Source organism: Cebus imitator, unplaced genomic scaffold (assembly GCF_001604975.1).
Source record: "Cebus imitator isolate Cc_AM_T3 unplaced genomic scaffold, Cebus_imitator-1.0 Scaffold463, whole genome shotgun sequence".
Classification (NCBI taxonomy): domain Eukaryota; kingdom Metazoa; phylum Chordata; class Mammalia; order Primates; family Cebidae; genus Cebus; species Cebus imitator.
This window is the reverse complement of record NW_016107778.1, coordinates 44,809-64,405: the sequence shown is the minus strand read 5'-3', so window position 1 is coordinate 64,405 and position 19,597 is coordinate 44,809. Positions and strand designations below refer to the sequence as shown.

General features: G+C 44.0%; 1 protein-coding gene across 1 annotated transcript in view; it reads left to right on the top strand.

The window, feature by feature from the left end:
* MSN (moesin) overlaps window positions 1-19,597 on the top strand; it is a gene marked incomplete at its 3' end in the record, with an annotated part of 108,267 nt that overhangs the window by 57,062 nt on the left and 31,608 nt on the right. The window contains exons 3-10 of the mRNA XM_017512133.2: window positions 9,099-9,194; window positions 10,392-10,666; window positions 12,042-12,125; window positions 12,835-12,981; window positions 14,468-14,564; window positions 16,822-16,985; window positions 18,316-18,446; window positions 18,694-18,854. Of these exons, the coding sequence (XP_017367622.1) occupies window positions 9,099-9,194; window positions 10,392-10,666; window positions 12,042-12,125; window positions 12,835-12,981; window positions 14,468-14,564; window positions 16,822-16,985; window positions 18,316-18,446; window positions 18,694-18,854 (1,155 nt within the window). The remainder of the gene's footprint in view (window positions 1-9,098; window positions 9,195-10,391; window positions 10,667-12,041; window positions 12,126-12,834; window positions 12,982-14,467; window positions 14,565-16,821; window positions 16,986-18,315; window positions 18,447-18,693; window positions 18,855-19,597) is intronic.

Genomic DNA, 19,597 nt, shown 5'->3' with positions numbered 1-19,597 from the left:
ACAGGATTTTTGTGAGTGTATTATGTTTTGTATCTTAACCTGTTACTCAAAAAACTGATTATAGAGGCATATAAGGATGCCTAATCCAAAAGATAAATTAGAAATAGATGAGAAAGATAAGAAAACACAAATAGGGAAGAAAGTGTTAGCTGGAAGAAAGCATCCAGTATATAGTAGAGAAGTAATAAATGATAGATCCCTTTCTAATATTATGATGCTTCTGGTATTATTAATTGAGCTGGAGTTAGCCTGACATAGTGGCTCATGCCTGTAATCCTAACACTGAGATGAGAGGATCACTTGAGCCCAGGGGTTTGAGACCAGCCTGGGTAACATAGCAAGACCCTGTCTCTACAAAAAATTTAAAAATTAGCCTGGCATAGTGGTGCACACCTATATAGTCCCAGCTACTTAGGAGTTTGAGGCAGGAGGGTTGCTCAAGCCCAGGAGTTCGAGGTTACTAGGAGCTATGATTGCGTCACTGTATTTCAGCCTAGGTGACAGAACAAGACTCTGTCTCTAGGAGAAAAAAAAAGAAAAGAAATAAAATAGTAAAGAAAAATATTCTAGAATTGAGAGAGTCAGGAGATGGGCTTAATGATCCTCAGAATATCTAACTTTAGGTTAAGGTGGGACTTACTTCTCTGGAGTTTGTTTTGTGTTTGTTTTACTTTGAATGGCAAAGTATAATCATTGCTACTTAATTTGTGAAACTACAAATTATTCTGAGGAATATTTAAATACAAGTTTATTACAATTAAAGTGATATAGTTGCATTCATATAGCTCACAAGTGATTACAGTGCTAGTCTGGAATGACTAAATGCATTCTAATTATAATTGTGTTTTGCATTTTCCTTTCACATGCAGGTTATATTAGAGAACTTTCAAAGGGACAGCCTAGTGAAATCAAAAGGACCTGGATAGAAAGTCATGAATCAGACGAGATCGGGCGCGTTCAGGGTGGTATGGCCAGCCGGGCGCGGTGGCTCAAGCCTGTAATCCCAGCACTCTGGGAGGCCGAGGCGGGTGGATCACGAGGTCAAGAGATCGAGACCATCCTGGTCAACACGGTGAAACCCCGTCTCTACTAAAAATACAAAAAATTAGCTGAGCATGGTGGCGCGTGCCTGTAATCCCAGCTACTCAGGAGGCTGAGGCAGGAGAATTGCCTGAACCCAGGAGGCAGAGGTTGCGGTGAGCCGAGATTGCGCCATTGCACTCCAGCCTGGGTAACATGAGTGAAACTCCGTCTGAAAAAAAAAAAAAGAAAGTCATGAATCTTGGGCCCTAGGGCTGGCTCTGTCATTAACTCTCTGTGATACAAACATTTCCTTTCTTTGGGTCTCAGTTTCTCATCTGTACAATGCCTAAGTTGTTTCTCAAATCTGTTACCTCTCGAAAAATTATCTCTGTCATTTATTTGTGCATTCTATATCTCCTTCTCTCCCATTTCTGTTCCCAGTATTGGGAATTCAGACAATCCTTTTCTGTACAAAGGAGGGAAATACCTCACTTGAGTATGACCAGCTGCTGGCATATGTGAAGGGGTAGGACTAGTTGGCAGGGGGATCATCTCTTCCTTGACAGGCTTTTTACTGTCTCTAAGACAAAAGGAAGGAGGTGTCCATATAACACATAGGCTTTTGGGCCCTTTGCTTTAGACAGCAGTATCATTCTGGATAGCAGCTATTTGAGGGGGAGGGGGTCAGTCAGTGCAGATTTTATGGACCAGCTGGGAGCCAGAGGCTCCTTTGACACTTACCTATACTCCTTCCAAGAGCCCTGATTCTACTCATTCCCCCTCCCACACCAGATGATGCCATCCCCTACCCTCAACACTGGGGCTTTGTACATTTGCATTGCAGGGGGACGGCTGTGGAGGGTGAGGAAGGCATGATTTGGAGCCTGGGGCAGAAACATTCTTGAACAAAGAGGTTTATTAACTTCAAAAAGCCTCAGTGCTGGTGGTGTTTTGTTGGTGTTGGTTTGGTTTGTGTGCTGTGGGGGTGGTTTTGAGGGAAGCCCAGATAGTAGGGAACCCTGGCCAGATTCGTATGTTAGTTCTGAATGCTATTACTTCCCAAACAAAGCCTTTGAGAGACTTGGAAACCAAGAAGTCTATGACTTCCCATCAGTGTTATCTTGAGAAGTATTATTTGTTGAACATGTACTATGGACTATCCCTGGCTAGGTTCTTTAATCCTCACAATGATCTTGCCTCTGTGAGGTGAAAGAACATACCCTAGTCATGTAGTTAGTAAGTTGTGATACAGAATTTTGAATACAACTCTGATCACAAAACTATACTTTTCCTGCACTGCACTACTCTGTTTGGGATGATTGAGAGTATTTAGTTTAGAGAAGACTCAAGGAAGATATGCTTTCTGTCTTCAGACCTCTGAAGGAATGTCATAATAAGGAAGGGGGCAGTCATGTTCTGTGGGTCAGAGGGACAGAGGTGGACCCCATAGGTGAAAAAATACAGGGAAAAAGATTTGAACTCAAGGAATTAAGCATTTGGCCCTCTTGAAGCCAAGGCAGGTCAGCTCAGGAATCAGTAGAGGTAGTAGATGTATATGTTCATAGGCAGTTGGGGAATGCTAGCTCTTCTCTCTCTAACTTGATGAGGAATAAGGGAGGGAGTCTGTTCTGTCTGGCCCTGGGGACCCATCATTCAAGAAGGTCCTCCTGGTGGAGCCTGGGCCTGGGAGGAAGGAGCTAGACTCTTTGCGAGGAATTGGCAAAAGCTTTACAGCCATCCTGGAACCCAGCAGTCATTTGGCCGATGACCACAGAGGAAGCCAACCAGAGAGGAAGTACTCCTTGGCACAAGCAATAAACAATAGGCAACAATGGAATGCCATAGCATGAATGCCATAGCATGCCAGGGCCTGGTGGGAAAGGAAAGTTGGGCTCACAGTTTCTCTCATTTACCTCTCTTCTTTTGAGTGTGCTTACAGCTGGAGGGGAGAGAGAACATGGTTTGCTACAGTGATTCTTTCACTTGCTTGGACTTCTAAAGTTTTTGATCTTTGATTGCCTAGGTGCCGCTAAAAGGCAGTGCTCAAAGATGGAGGTGAAATCTCAAAGCATCGATTCATTCATCTATTCACTGATTCATTCAATATTGACTGAAGGTCTACTCTGTCAAACACCATCTCTGTTCTTCAGGAACTGGGAGTTCCTTACCTATAAAGGCATAGAAAGGCACATGCAACTCTCCACCCAGAGGAATGAAATAAACTGCGTTGAGGCTCAGATCGCATGGGGTGGTATACAAAGCATAGGATTTAGAATCAGCCTTGAGTTTGAATTCTGTCCTGTTACTTAGCTGTGTGACCCTGGATGGCTCATTTAGCCTCTCAGGAGTTTCCTTTCCTTAGTAAAATGATAATCATGCTAATCTCAGAGATTTTGTGATTTAATCCCCAAATAAATAAAGCGCCTGGTGATACCAAGCATTCTAATATTGATGATTCTTATTAAGGACTAAATAAGTAGGTGGCATTGCCCTGAGAGTTCAGATGAGGGAGCTATGAAGTCAGGAATTTTTCTGGCTCAGTGAAGTACTTAGGACTTGAATACTGTTCATTGAGGACAGCAAACCTTTTTTTTTCTTTTTTTTTTTTTATTTTATAAAATAACTAATATCTATTATTATAGTAGGAGGACCTCTATCGTATAGATGAGAAACTGAAGCTTACAGAGGTGAAATTACCTGTTTAAGGTCATATAGCTAGGAAATGGTATAGCTGTGGCTTAAACCAGGGCACATAGCATTTCCAGCTTTCCCAATCCTTTTTGTCAGCTGTCCCCTGGAACCTTCTTTCACTTTACCTGCTTCCAAAACTTAGAACCCTTGCTAGTTTAGGCATGTTGGCTCATGCCTGTAATCCCAGTGCTTTGTGAGGCCAAGGTGAGAGGATCACTTGAGGCTAGGAGTTTGAGACCAGCCTGGGCAACATAGCAAAAACCCATCTCTACAAAAACTTAAAAACTAGCTGGGCATGGTGGTGCATGCCTGTAGTCCTAGTTTCTTGAGTGGCAGAGGCTGGAGGATCACTTGAGTCCAGGAGTTCAAGGTTACAGTGAGCTATGATTGGGCCACTGCACTCCACCTTGGGTAACAGCAAGACCCTATTAAAAAAAAAAAGATAAAAAGAAAGAATCTTAGAACATAGGCTGAGTATGTTCTCTGCTATAGAGTAGGTGGCCACTTGATTACAGGCAATGTGGAATAACAGAAACAGCAATAGTGGTAGCCCATCTTGGTGCTTTCCAGTGGTGCAATGATTTGCTTTCAGGTGGGTGGCTGATGTAGATGCTGAGAAACCTGTAATGGTATCTTGAGGGCCTCAGGTGTTTGGGCATTGATGCAGTTTTGCACATTGTTTCTCACACAGTTCTTCTCTTGTGACTCCAGCATTACTTCCTCATTCTCCTCTAGAATTGTGTGTGTGTGTGTGTTTCTTTTTTAGAGAGACGAGGTCTACTCTGTCACTTAGGCTGGAGTGTAGTCGTGTGATCTTACTGCAACCATCACCCCCCCCGCCACACCCCCAGTCTCAAGTGATCCTCTCACTTCAGCCTCCTGTGTAGCTGGGCCCACAGGTGCCCACACCAGCTATCTTTTTGTATTTTTAGTGGAAATGGGGTCTCACCATGTTGCCTAGGCTGGTCTTAAACTCCTGAGCTCAAAGGATCTGCCTACCTCGGCCTCCCAAAATACTGGGATTACAGGCATGAGCCACTGCACCTGGCCATGCTCTGGGAGATTCAAGAAGAGAATCTCTGGGCTCCTAAGCTGACCTGATCTCCCCTCCCCTCTACAGACCTCAGATATAGTTTGCCTCCACATGCCAAAAGGAGGTAAAGGTTTTTTTTCTTCTTACTTCCAGAAGCTTCTGATAATTAATTAAGGTTTACTCAGAGGCAGATCTTTTCTTTTCACTGGACCTCAGTTTTCCAGTTTATGTTGCTTGAATCCTGTAACTCTCCACAGTCATGGNCCTCTAGTTTCTTAAGCTAGTGTCTGAAAAACTGAAGTCCTAGTTTCTTTAGGTGTATGTGGCAGGCTCCAGGAGGGACACAAAGCTGTGAGATGAATGTGATTTAGTATTCTAGAGCATTAATTTTACTTGTAATAATTTTAAAAATTCATTATTTATGGAGTAGAATATAAAATTTGCACAAATAATGAAGGCTAAACCCGAGGCTTCAAATAAATTATAGCTGTCTTTCAGCCATCTACCTATTATCTCCCCCTGCCACATCCTCTGTGTCCCTTGGGTATATCCATTCATTATTTTCTGCTGCTTCAGGATTTTTTCCATGGCAGTTTTGAGAAATACTGTCTAAGATCAGATAAGCTGGCTGTCAGGTCAAAAGGAGCCAATAAAGAATTTTCGTTTTCCTCAGGGATAGAGCCATTTCTTGGAGTGGAATGATAAGGACCCTAGTCACTGGAGCCACAGAGGTTATTCCTGGAACTGGAAGCTAGATGCTAAGCTCTCATTTGAAAATAGGTTTCTCTTTCCTCTGGAATGGAGGTCTCAACTGAAAGCAAAGCTGAAAGCAAGAAAAAACTTGGCTTGGAAAAGGGGTTTAGAGTTGCCTGTTAAAATGGTTCACAGCACCCTCATGGGCCTTAGAGATTTCCTTGTAGCCTGGAGTCAGGAGTCATCCATTTTTGTTCTTTGTTCTTTTTCAGTTTCAACTCTGATTTCAGACCATATTTCCTTCCTGCCACATCCTCAATTTCTCACTTTGGGACTTCAGTGCAGGCTGAGAGGTATTACTCATCTCTTTAAGCCCTAGAGCCTAAGGAAGTGGAAAATTTATCTTTCTGATTTCTTTATGTTCACAAAGGAAGAGACAGCGCTCAAAGAGATCAAAACCCCCCACTGAGCCGGAATTCTGTTGTTGTTTTTTTGACACTGCTTTAGGTTTTACTTTGTCCAACTTTTCAGTTACTCTGGATCTCAGAAATGCTTTAGTCACCATGATCCTCCTTCTCTTATCACAGTCCTACCCCCATCCAATAGTGAAACAGACAATGTGGTACAAAAAGAGGCTGAGGGGCTCACTCCTGGGATTCTGGGACTGGCTGCATAGTCTGTGCTTACCTCGCTTCATTTCAGTGTTGGAGTCTTTGAGCCTCTACAATTAGTCTGTTAGTACAGGCAAAGGCCAGTTGCTGCTTGTCTGAGACCATTTTATGTTCTTACAACAAAAGACCTGGGGCTACGTACTTTATAAAGAAAAGAGGTTTATTTGTCTCATAATTGTGGTGGCTGGAAAGTCCAAGAGCATGGCACTAGCACCTGCTCAGCCTCTGGTGAGGGCCTTTGTGCTGCTTCATAATGTAACAGAAGGTCAAGTAATTCACAGGGACAGGGTCCCCATGACCGAAACACCTCTCATTACACACTACCTCTTAATGATTCAACCTCCCAGCACTGCCACTTACAATGAAGCATAAGCATGAGTTTTGGTGGGGACAAATGACATCCAACCCATAGCACTGCTCTGCTACTTCTGTTCCCAGTCTGTTCTCCCCGACATGACCTAATATCCTGGCCCTTATGGTCCAGCTTCTCTTCAGCATCTTTAGTGGGTCTTCTCTCTCTCTCTCTCTCTCTCTCTTGGCTAGAGTGTTTCTTGGATCTTGCCTCTTCATGCCAATTGCATCTGGACACACTATTCTTCTGCAACCCTGTGGAAAATGATTAGAACTGTTAATTAGGCCTTAGGCCCTATTTAAGATCTAGGATGAGATAAGAGGTGCTTTAAAAAATATTTTCTATGCACAACCACCCACTACCTCCATCCTCTGCAAAAAGCCAATATTATCTTTCAACATAAACATTCGTATTTCTCCATCTGAAACTTTCTGACAGTTCCTGCTGCCTATTGACTTAGAGTCAGGGACTCACCTGGCCATTGAATTCCGGCAGGCTTTTGAACTTTCCCCATTACCTCCCACCACCACTGATCTTTTCTAAACATGTTCCTAATTATCCAAATCAACAAAAGGTAGTTGTGAAATGGGATTGTTTTTATTAACCATTTGCAAAATAACCTTGTAACATAATCAGTACAATGATAGAATGTAAGAGAAGAAAGAGATCATTGAAGCCATACCCCCCATTTTGGATAGATAAGGAAGCTGAGGCCCCGAGAGGAAATGTCCTACCTTAATATCATGCAGCTAGTTGGAGACAGAAGTGAACATTTTGCCCAGGTTTCCTGATAATTGATCCAAACTACAAATGGGAAGGCTGACCTGGTGAGCAATGAAGGTTGATGAGTTGGGGGACATGGCTTCTCCCCAAAGTGGTTGTTGGTTCGGTCTCGTGGGAATGCCAGGAAGCATATCTCAATGCAGAGGTGATCAAAGTTTATTATCTGGATAGTATATTTGGGCCAAAAGAGAGACAAGGCAATTAATCACTTGAGAAGCCCAGGAGTTCTAAGCTTATATGAGCACTTGGCATTAGGAGATAGCATGCTAAGAGAAGAAAAGGTACAAGCTTTAGAGTCAGACACATCAGGGTTCTATATGGCTCTGTAATTTTAGACGCATTACCTCTCTAAGCCTTAGTTCCTCATCTATAATATGGGTATAATTGCTCTCTCACAGGATTGTTTACTGTTCAGTGCCTGCCACATGATTGGTGCTTAGTAAATATGAGCTACTTTTTTCCTTGGGGCCTCTGAGCTCTAGATTGTAAACTCGGTGTGACTGTGGGTCCTGACTTTGGATGCATAATAGAAACTTTGCAGATACAGTGTTGGCGTGTATATGTGTATCTTTGTGTGTGTGTGTGTGTGTGTGTGTGTGTGAGAGAGAGAGAGAGAGAGAGAGAGAGAGAGAGAGAGAGAGAGAGAGAGAGAGAGTGTGTGTGTGTGTGTGTGTGTGTGTGTTTTGAAGTGAGATATTAATTTGCTCATAAGGGAAGGACATCAGCAACACTGGGTCCTTGTTCCCTGCTTCCATCTCCAGGTATATTTCTATGATTCTTTACTCAACTTACCCTAACCTTCCACTTGCATCCTTCCCCTAAAAAACAAAATAAAGAAGACTGCTTAATACCAGCCTGACCTCATTAGGATGTGGCTCAGCTTCACCACTGCCATCGACAGTGGTGGGTATGCTGGGGTTGAGCTGACAGCCAGACCATTAACATGCTAATGTCAGGGACTAGAGAACAGAGCTCATCTGTCTTCTCTTGGCAAGCCTCCCTTTCCTGCCCACTGTTCAGCCAGGAGGCTCAGGACAACAGGGGATGCCTGAGCTACTACACTGAGAGACTTACCCTATTTCTACCCTCATTTCCACCTAAACTTGTGTAAGAGTAATCATGACTGGGCTCTTATCAGAGTTGAAAAAAATCTTCTCAGAACCCAGGCACACCACGGTTTCAGGATCCTTCACAGTCTCTACTTTGTCTTCTCAAACATTCTTTTTCTGGGGTATTATAAATGGAACTCAGTCTTAAGGGTGTGGGTATTAACCCCAGTTGCTAAGGATAAAGGACAATATATGGGAGCAACCCAAGAGAACAAGATGCAGGAGTTAATCCAACCATCTTCACCTTCAGTCTTTAATTCATCATGGAAGTGGGAACTGGCATGACATTTTAGAGGGAGGGAGGAGGTGGCAGAAATTACTGGATATGCATGGATTTGGAGTCAAACAGACCTGGTTTGAACCCTAATTCTGTCACTCACAACCTGAACATTGGGCAAATTATTTTATTTCTTTGAACCTCATTTTTGATATCTATAAAATGGACCTAATTATAAGTCTATCATAGGGCTATTGTGAAAATTAAAGGAGATGATGGATGTAGGGTTCTTGGTATGTGTCAGTGCTCATAAGAAATGATTCCTTTCCTACTTCAGCAGTACTTAGTGCAGAGAGCTGCCAACATCAGTTCTTCATTGCTGCTTAAGTGTATTTTCTTGCCAGACCCTGAGCACCTTAAACCCTTTAATAGCAGAGATCATATTGGCTTCAAAATTTGTGTCCTCTGTGGCTCTCACAGGGGAGGTATTCAATCAATGATTGGTTGTTTTGGTTTTCTCTTCTAGGTGGTGAAAACTATTGGCTTGAGGGAAGTTTGGTTCTTTGGTCTGCAGTACCAGGACACTAAAGGTTTCTCCACCTGGCTGAAACTCAATAAGAAGGTAACTGCTTATTCCTCTGTTGGATTTAGAATTATTTTCTTTTCCAGAACTTTCCTGGGAGGGTACCATGTGCTAGTTGGCAAATCCTGGATACCTAGGACTGTGTTCATGACTGGGTGGTCTGCTGACCACCTGGATCAGAATAAAGACAGAGGATTCAGCCAAAGCAAAGCTCTTGCTCTGTCTCCATTTTGAATTCTAACAGTGAGAATGGCCAGCATTCAAAGAAGAAGAGACTCTTCCCTTTCTACTGGGAACTCTAGCTTGAACTTTATTTTGTTTTGGATCAAATCCACTTGTGGCTCTTCAAGAGAGAATCGGTATTCCCTTCATCTCTTCCAACTCAATGGCTTTAGGAGATTTGTTAAAAAGAGCCACAGATTCTTGAACTGGAAAAAAAATCTGAAAGATCTCACAGTCTTATGCTGCTCCTACTCCAGCAGTCAACTGATGCCTGAACCCCATACAGATGTTTCCCTCTTTCTTGATCTTTTACCTCAACTGGACCCCAAATGGGATAGTTTGACTCCATGCAAGCTCTCCACCACCCCAAGCAGCATCTCCACAGGAACTTGGTAGCCTTCTATCTTCGTATCTGCAAACTGGCTGGCCTTGTCCTTAGAAGTCTCCATACTGTCCTGAAGTTTGCTTCTCTGATTGTGTCTAGGAGTAGGTACCCCACCTTCTGCTGGTAGAGTCTTATTTTCCTAGAATTGAGTCTTTTTCTGGACAAGTGTGGAGCCAGTCTAGTAATCCGCTTCAGGCTTTAAAAGATGATCTAATTTGTGCTGTTGTCTAGACAATTCTCAAGCCTCAGTCACACATCCTAGTCCTTACTTTGCTAATTTATGAAGTTGGAGGAGACTTAGAAGATGAGCTTAAAAGAAGAGCTTATGCCTACCCTCAGAATTTGGGGTAGTTGGATATAGTCAGATAAAAGTGGTTTGAAGACTTCTGATCATCAGTTGGTATTAAGGTAATTTCAGGAAGAAATTCCCAACTGAAAGTGATTACAGGCATGGAATTTAGTCCCCAATGAAAGTAATGTATTGTTTTTCTTAATTGCCAGGAGGGTTGCCATCCAGCTCTTTAAGATTAGGCAAATTGATGACCTTTCAGTGTTTCTCCTCAACCTACAGCCACTCCATCACCCTTAAAACCTATTTTTTGAGAGCTCATAACCCTTACTGCTCCCAGGTGACTGCCCAGGATGTGCGGAAGGAAAGCCCCCTGCTCTTTAAGTTCCGTGCCAAGTTCTACCCTGAGGATGTGTCTGAGGAATTGATCCAGGACATCACTCAGCGCCTGTTCTTTCTGCAAGTGAAAGAGGGCATTCTCAATGATGATATTTACTGCCCGCCTGAGACTGCTGTGCTGCTGGCCTCGTATGCTGTCCAGTCTAAGTATGGCGACTTCAATAAGGAGGTGCATAAGTCTGGCTACCTGGCCGGAGACAAGTTGCTACCGCAGAGGTAAGGTGGTTCCCTGCCCTCCTTTGCCTTGGTCAGAAGGGGCTGCAGCCCACAGCTGACCAATTTCTGCCCCACAGGGGATGCCAGATCTGTTCCGCTTCATTGGGGTCTGTCTGAAGTCTGTGTTATGCTGCTCAAGAGACATTTGCATGTAGTGCAGTTGTTTTTCTGCCTTTCCAAAGAAAAAGCCTTTTCCCTCCTCTGTCTACCTGATTACAGAGCTTTGTTACCCTGGAGGCAGGTGCTTATATAGAACCAGAGGTTCAGTAATTTCTTTCACCCCTCCCTGGTTCCATTTTCTCAGTTCTTTTTACTGAAGGAAGATCTTACATCAGAAGTTCACAGGGGAGAGAGAGAAATTGACAAACCAGGGACAAGGGGAACTCAGATAGTCTTTTAATATTGACAACTAGTGTACAGAGCTTTCTCGCTTTGTAAACTTCAAAGGTGAAAGCTCTGAAACACTCATTTTATTTCTGCGTCACAATAACACACAAAATGAACGAAGCAGGCATTGTCCTTATTTCCTGGCCGAGGACATAGAGGTGCAGAGGTACTCACACTGACTTTCCACATCTGCTGCAGTTCATCTGAGGCAGAGCCAGAGCCAGACCTGGAACCTTAGCATCTTAATATTTTAGCACTGACTTTTTTCCTGCTATACCCAATGGCCATTTCCATAGTCTTTTGGATTAGAAGGAAAAGCTTTGCTTCATTCTGGGAGCCACAGTCCCATTGGAACTATAGCATATATGCACACACACATAAGATATTAGGGATAGTGGTTGTACCCTGGGGACTCTACCAGAGTCATTGCTATGATATCTGAGAGGGCATGTTTAAAGCAAATCTTTTTTATAATCTGGTAGGTCTGGGAGGCTGGACCTGTTGGTTTTTCTCAAAGACATTAGGACTCAATTCTTTGCTCTGTAGCCAAAGGCCATCCTTTCATCTCTGAGCAGTATTCTTATAAACATAGGCTGTTTGTCCCAAGACGATCTAGGAGAGAGTGTACCTGGCTCCATGAGGTCCATCCCTACTGTTAGCCTCTAAAGTCAGCACAAACTCCTGATACATTACTGCTATGGTTAGGGACTACAGCACATCACTTGATTTTGTGGATAAAGGTACAAAGGAAGATGTTCCGCTTGTTGTTTTTGATCATCCAGTGTTGTAGCTCTCTTACCTTTCAGGCAATTCCTTGCGTCTAGTTTTATACATTCTTGCTATAATTACAGTCCACTTCCAGTGTGATCTCAATTGGCTGACTCTGCATCCTCTTTGCATCAACCCCGTAGAAAGCTAAATGGGCTTCCCTTCTCTCCTGCACAGGGGCTTTGTGCTTTTAACTACTCATCACTCATTGCCTTTCCAGAGTCCTGGAACAGCACAAACTCAACAAGGACCAGTGGGAGGAGCGGATCCAGGTGTGGCATGAGGAGCACCGTGGCATGCTCAGGTAAGCTTGCCCCAGCAGTGGTGGGCCTCACTTCCCATACAGGGAGAATGATAATGCATTCTGGGAAGAAGAGACAGATGACAAGGGACATTGGTGAGTGTGGGAGAAAGAGGAAACAGGGACAATAGAAGGCAAACTAGGACCATTACAGGGCTGTTTTTTGTTTGCTTGTTTCGTTGAATGGTGGTAACTGGTAGCCCAAACAATTTTGACTATCAAGAGATGGAGGGGACCTCAGGATGTCCAGGAAGCTGATGGGCCGCCAAGAACTACCCCACTCCTCTCCAGAAGGAAATGAGGGAGGAGCTCTTAAACATGGCAAAGCATTTTTGAGGGTTGCCTAGTTACAGAACAAAGATCATTTTGCCGTCACTACATTCTGAGCCCTGCTAAGAATGTACCTGTATAAGAGGCTGTCATAATGAACGAGAGAAAGAAAATTGCTTCTATGGCAGCCAACATGCCAGAGGCCAGCAAGGGTCAGTCCATCTTTATTCCCTTTGGGAGCATAGACCCTAGGTTTTTGCTAGGAGATTTTGCTTTGAAAAAGTCATGTTGTGCTCTGTTCTCCATCATCTGCTAGCTTTTTGTCCCCTTTCCCACTCCTAACAGCAAAATCCTTATCAGAAGTACAGCACAAGCAGGCTTTCTATCTCCCTGGGTCTGACTCACAGGCTCCCTTTTTGACCCGCAACTCTGTGTCATTTAGGGAGGATGCTGTCCTGGAATATCTGAAGATTGCCCAAGATCTGGAGATGTATGGTGTGAACTATTTCAGCATCAAGAACAAGAAAGGCTCAGAGCTGTGGCTGGGGGTGGATGCCCTGGGTCTCAACATCTATGAGCAGAATGACAGGTATATCTCAGATCTCTTTTAGTTTATTTAAGTCACTTTAACATCTAGAGTTCACCTTTCACCAAGGAGCAGGGCCATACCTCTTGAGTCTCACCTCAGTTCTTTTTTCTACCTAATTTAGTCCAGCCCAGATGATTTCACAACTTCCCTTAGGCCTCTAAACCCTGTATTGACTAGACTCACACTGTCAACTACAATAGCCACCAGCCACATGGGGGCTATTGAACACTTGAAATGTGGCTACTTTGAATTGAGATGTGCTGTAAGTGTAAACTACACACTGGACTTTGAAGACTTAGTGTAAAAAACAGAATGTAAAATGTCTCAATATTTTAAAAAACACTTATTTACATGTTCAAATGACAATATTTTAGATATGTTGGGTTATTTAAACTTACTATAATTTTATTACATCTGTTTCTTTTTACTTATTTTCATATGGCTACTAGAAAACTTAAAATTATATATGTGGCTGGGTGTGGTGGCTCACACCTGTAATTCGAGCACTTTGGGAGGCTGAGGAGGGTGGATCACCTGATATCGGGAGTTTGAGACCAGCCTGACCAACATGGAGAAACCCTGTCTCTACTAAAAATACAAAATTAGCCGAGCGTGGTGACACATGCCGGTAATCCCAGTTACTCGGGAGGCTGAGGCAGGAGAATTGCTTGAACCCAGGAGGCAGAGGTTGTAGTGAGCCGAGATCGCGCCATTGCACTCCAGCCTGAGCAACAAGAGCCAAATTCTGTCTCAAAAAAAAAAATTATATATGTGACACTCATTATGTTTTTATCAGATCATGCAGGCCTAGTTTATCTTACTGGGATATGTAATTGGTCTCATATGATGATTATGTGTCTTTTGACCTGTAATCCACTCACTGTAGTCTTATCTCACTTGCCTATATTTTTCACTTGGTGTACTCTTGGTGAGGATGGAGAGCAATAGATTATTGTTCCATATGACTCCTGAATCTTGGAGTTCATTATTTACCTTCTCTCTAACTTTTGTAAGCTTGGATAGAAGAGACTCAGTTAAATAGGGCTGAGGATTCCCTTGAGGAATTGTCACAAGTTCCTTGCCTCAAACAAAAACATAACGAAACAAACTTGAGACAAGGAATCATATGTTAGTTGTATCAGGAGATCCTTTAGTGAACTCTCAGTGCTGGCAACTGGCCTGGTGGCATGTGATGACACTGGCTGAGCTGGCACTGAGTCTACCTCCTTCAGAGAGAAGTGTTTGTTTGGCCAGGCTCAATGGCTCATGCCTGTAATCCCAGCACTCTGGGAGACTGAGGCAGGAGGATTGCTTGAGCCCAAGAGTTCAAGACCAGCCTGGGTAACATAGTAAGACCTCATCTCTGTACATTAAAAAAAAAAGAGAAACACAGAAGCTTGGGTGTGACAGTGAGGGCAAGCCACCAGTTATCTATGTCCTTCTTGTCTGGCCCTTGTCCTGATGTTATTGGTTTCCATTTCTACAGACTGACTCCCAAGATAGGCTTCCCCTGGAGTGAAATCAGGAACATCTCTTTCAATGATAAGAAATTTGTCATCAAGCCCATTGACAAAAAAGCCCCGGTGAGTGATTCCTCTTTCTGATCAAGACAGGTATTTGCCAAGGCCTGCATAATGAGCAATCATGCTATTCCATTTTTGTCTTCCTTTTCTGATGTGTGTGTGTGTGTGTATGTGTGCGCGCACGTGCACATGTGCACGTGCACAAACAGGAAACACAAATAGAGATTGGGAATGGAGGGGGATGTTGAAGCCAAGAAATGGCCAGCAGACATTCTGTACCTGTTACCACTCTGCTACTTGTCTCCCTCACTGTGGATGAGGGAGAGCCACAAGCAGTCTTAAGTACTGCTTCTTAGCTATTGTCTCTGCTGCACTGAGGTTCTGGGGTGGAAACAGAATGCATCTCATATTTCCAAGCCCTTTGGCTCCAAAAGTAGACACCGTTCACATAGTTAATTTTTTTTTTAAGATGGACTGTTGCTCTGTCGCCCAGGCTGGGGTGTGGTGGCATGATATGGGCTCATTGCAACCTCGGCCTCTCAAGTAGCTGGGATTACAGGTGTGTGCCACTGTGCCCGGCTGATTTTTGTAGTTTTAGTAGAGACAGGGCTTTCGTGTTGGCCAGGCTGCTCTTGAACTCCTGACCTCAGGTGATCTGCCCACCTTGGCCTCCCAAAGTGCTGGGATTACAGGCATGAGCCACCACACCCAGGCTTTGATTTCTTTTTTATTGTGGAGAAAGGGCTCTGGCCAGAGAAGTCCAAATCCAAAGATGATCCTCCAAACTTCTTGGTAGAACTTTACTGCTGCCCTCTCAGACTTTTCTCCAGAGCAACCCAAGACTAAGATAGTGCTTTAAGATCACTCATTTCTCTAACACACTTGCCACACTTCTTACCCACTAGTTGCCTGCAGCTGACAAGACCAGATAGCTGGTGATTGTGGGTAGGGTGGAAAATGGAGCTGAGGATCTCCTCTTCTGGGATACCTCATGTCTAACAAGGCCCAGTGACCATGATGAGCCTGACACTTTTAATGAAGGCTCAACCATTCTTCTCCAGCCCTGAGGTGTCTGAACTTCTTCTTGGGACTTTACACATATTATCTCCTTACACCCTCAGCAACATGGTCAGGTAATTAGTAAACAGCATACTAATTTTATGGCTATCAAAACTGAGGTTAGAGAGATGGAGTGATTTGCCCAAGATCACATCACTAAAAATGGTAGAGCTGGGATTTATACCTAGATTATTTGACTTTGAGAGCCTGTGCTCCCTCCACTGTACCCCAAGCTATATGAGACAGTAGCAATGTTTGGTCAGTGGCAGAGGATGTGGTAGCCAGCCCATCAGCTGGTGACTTTGGTCCAGTGATATTTGTAGTAACAGACTCAAACACACTGGATTTTCTTGTGTGTTTTCTTTTATTGCTGCCGTGCTCAACTTCTATCAGAAAAGTTAAGTAACCAAACCAGCTGAGATCAAGGGCTCACTTTAAAAACAGCAACCTGCAGTCCTTTGTAGGGACATGTATGAACCTGGAAACCATCATTCTCAGCAAACTGACAGAAGAGCAGAAGATCAGACACTGCATGTTCTCACTCATAGGCGGGTGTTGAACAATGAGAACACATGGACACAGGGAGGGGAGCACTACACACTGGGGTCNGGGGAGGCACAGTGGGGGGTGGGGAGTTGGGGAGAGATAGCAAGGGGAGAGATGCCAGATTCACATGCACCCCAAAACCTAAAATGCAGTAAAATAAATGGGAAAAAAACAACAACAACAGCCAGGACAAGCAGTGATCAGATTTATGTGTTTATATATGTATTTGCAGCCTACCTGTTTCAAAAAGGATTTAAGGGGCTGGGTGTAGGATTTGCTTTTAGGATATTGCAGAAACAGTCCAGCCACCCATACCACACCCACCAATGTATTAATTAGGGATCATCTGGCTTCTAAAAGAGGTTACCTGAGACCCAGCATGTTCCCTAATTAGCAGAGAAAGTTTGAATCCTTCAACTTGATTAAGACTAATTTAGGATGCTTTTCATAAGCAAAGATTGAAATAAATTGTGATTTAGTGGGAAGAACCTGGGTTTCAGAGTTAAGAAACTTGGGTTTCCAGTCTTGGGTCTGCCTGCTATCTGATCCTGGGCAAGTCACTTCACCACTCTGATAATTAGTCTTCCCATCTGTAGGGCAGGAGATTAGATTAAATATTCTTTCCAGTGCTTTTGGATTTAGCTTTTTAGAAGGCAGAAGATCACCTTCACCTGTCCCTCCAAATTCTTTCTGATTGCTAATTTCCCACCAGGACTTCGTCTTCTATGCTCCCCGGCTGCGGATTAACAAGCGGATCTTGGCCTTGTGCATGGGGAACCATGAACTATACATGCGCCGTCGCAAGCCTGACACCATTGAGGTGCAGCAGATGAAGGCACAGGCTCGGGAGGAGAAGCACCAGAAGCAGATGGAGCGGTAGGTGCTGCACACTAATGTGGGGGACCAGGGTCGGGGCAAGAAAGCTTCTCAAAGGTCCCCAGCCTGCTAAGTCAGGACATGAGGCCAACCTAGGACTTCATATATGAGGGGTTAGACACCAATATTCACATTTATTCAGAAAAAATTTACCAAGTTTGAGGGGCAGTTTTTACAGAGCTGGATCTGGCAGGAACCTGCCCTGTAGGACCTCACAGTCTAATAGCAGAGAGAGGAAAAACAATATAACCATAACTCAAGACACAAAGGTCATGTCACTTAATAAATATTGATTGAGCAGTGAATAAGATCAAAAATCTTTGCTTTTGTGAATCTAGCATTCTAGTGGGGAGGAGACAGATATAATAAATAAGCAAAGTATGTGGTACATAAGATGGTTAGGAAGTGCTATGGAGAAAAAATACAGAAGAGGGATGGGAAGAAGGGTAAGTCAAGTATTTTGAGGGCTCAAATGGAGAATACCTAGCCAAGTGAGATAAGAAAGTTCCTGGAAAAGGTGCTAGGGCAAGAAAAAACAAATACTTATTCCAGATTTGTAACAAACTCTGGGAAAAAGAAGCCTAGAGCTGGGCTTTATGTCAGGCAGAATTATACCTTAGGATTGATGCCCTAGCCATAGGGATTACTAGACTTGAAGCACTTCATTCCAGCACAGAGCCAAAACTTGTCTCCCTACAAGGTAGATAGGGCAGGTCTTATTGGACTGTTTTGTACATAGGGGAACAAAAGCAAAGCAGTGACATAGCTAAGGACACCCAGTGGGTTGGTGGGAGAGCTAGGATTCCTGACTCAGGGGAATATTGACAGGGCCCCGTGTACACCGGCCTATGTGGGGCTGTGATATAAGGACAAGGGTATAGAGCTAAGGGAGGGTGGCCCAAACTCATAATCTCTGAATGTGTTGGAAATGTGGGGCTGAGAGACCCAGAGGCAGCAAGCCTTGGAATTTCCCAGGCTTTTTTTTTTTTTTTGGAGAAGAAGTCTTGCTCTGTCACCCAAGCTGGAGTGCAGTGGCGTGATCTAGGCTCACTGCGACCTCTGCCTCCCAGGTTCAAGCAATTCTCCTGCATCAGCCTCCCAAGTAGCTGGGACTATCATGGTGCCACCATGTCTGGCTAATTTTTGTATTTTTAGTAGAGACAGGGTTTCACTATGTTAATCAAGCTGGTCTTGAACTCCTGACCTCGTGATCTGCCTGCCTTGGACTCCCAAAGTGCTGGGATTACAGGTGTGAGCCACTGTGTCCAGCCTCCCCAGATTTTTATAGAGCTTTGCTATCCTGTTCTATCCTTTTTATCTCCTTCTCTAGTGCTATGCTGGAAAACGAGAAGAAGAAGCGTGAAATGGCAGAAAAGGAGAAAGAGAAGATTGAACGGGAGAAGGAGGAGCTGATGGAGAAGCTGAAGCAGATCGAGGAACAGACTAAGAAGGCTCAGCAAGGTGAGGCTTGGAGTCACCTTGGAGATTGTTTTTTTTTTCCAGGCGTAACTCTGAGCTGGAGACCCTTTTGCCTGACTCAGGCAATGTAGTTCAGGTGTGGCTACAGACTAGAAGAAGGATGCACAAGAAGAGAGCTCAGAACTTTCTGCCAGCTTTGTCCTGGGGTAGGGCATTTCCAGGAAGAAAGCGAGTGTGTCATCTTTATCTCTGTGCTCTTCACTGCCTTCTCCCCTCCTTTTCTGCCCAGAACTGGAAGAACAGACCCGTAGGGCTCTGGAACTTGAGCAGGAACGGAAGCGTGCCCAGAGTGAGGCTGAAAAGCTGGCCAAGGAGCGTCAAGAAGCTGAAGAGGCCAAGGAGGCCTTGCTGCAGGCCTCCCGGGACCAGAAAAAGACTCAGGAACAGCTGGTAAAGCTGGAGGATGGGCTGGGATTGTGGGACCTGAGCTTTCTTCCTTGTCTGCCTACTTACTAATAGCTACTTTTAGTTAGAAGGTGGCTCTTTAGAGCAGGCTACCACTCCACGGGCCTCCAGCAAATAATTAGTTCAGAAACAAGCTGAGAAGTCCCTAGTGTGACCTAGAAATTTTTGCAGTCTTCCCTAACCCTTAGGTTTTGTTCACTTTTTTAACCCTTGGGTATCTGAGCTGATTGACCTGACAAAGGAAAGGGAAGGAGGAAGGAACAAAAGGGACTCATACTTGAGTTCCTACTGTATGTTGCTGTGTTGGCAATATTTGCCTTTTCCTTACTTATTTCTTCTTCCCAGTAACCCTATGGGATTAACCTCGTATGAGATAATATGCCCAGATAAGGGAATTAGAGCTCAGAGAAGAGATTCACCAAAGGTCACACAGTTGTGGCTAAATAAGGATTAGAACTCATTTCTGCCTCTATTTGAAAGCTTTGCTCCATGAAATCACATGCAAAACTATGTGTCTATGCATTTTTGGGGAATTTGGCATCCATACTTTCATCACAGTTTCCAAGGGTTCTGTGACTCAGAAGTTAAGAACCTGTGGTCCAAACACCTTGACATATAGCCTTCACCTGTACTGTCAGAGGTGGGAGTAGAGGGAGCCAAGACCTGTCTCTCAGGAGGAAGCTGTCATGGGAGATTTGCCCAAGGTGTGCATAAGCTTTTCTTTCTTT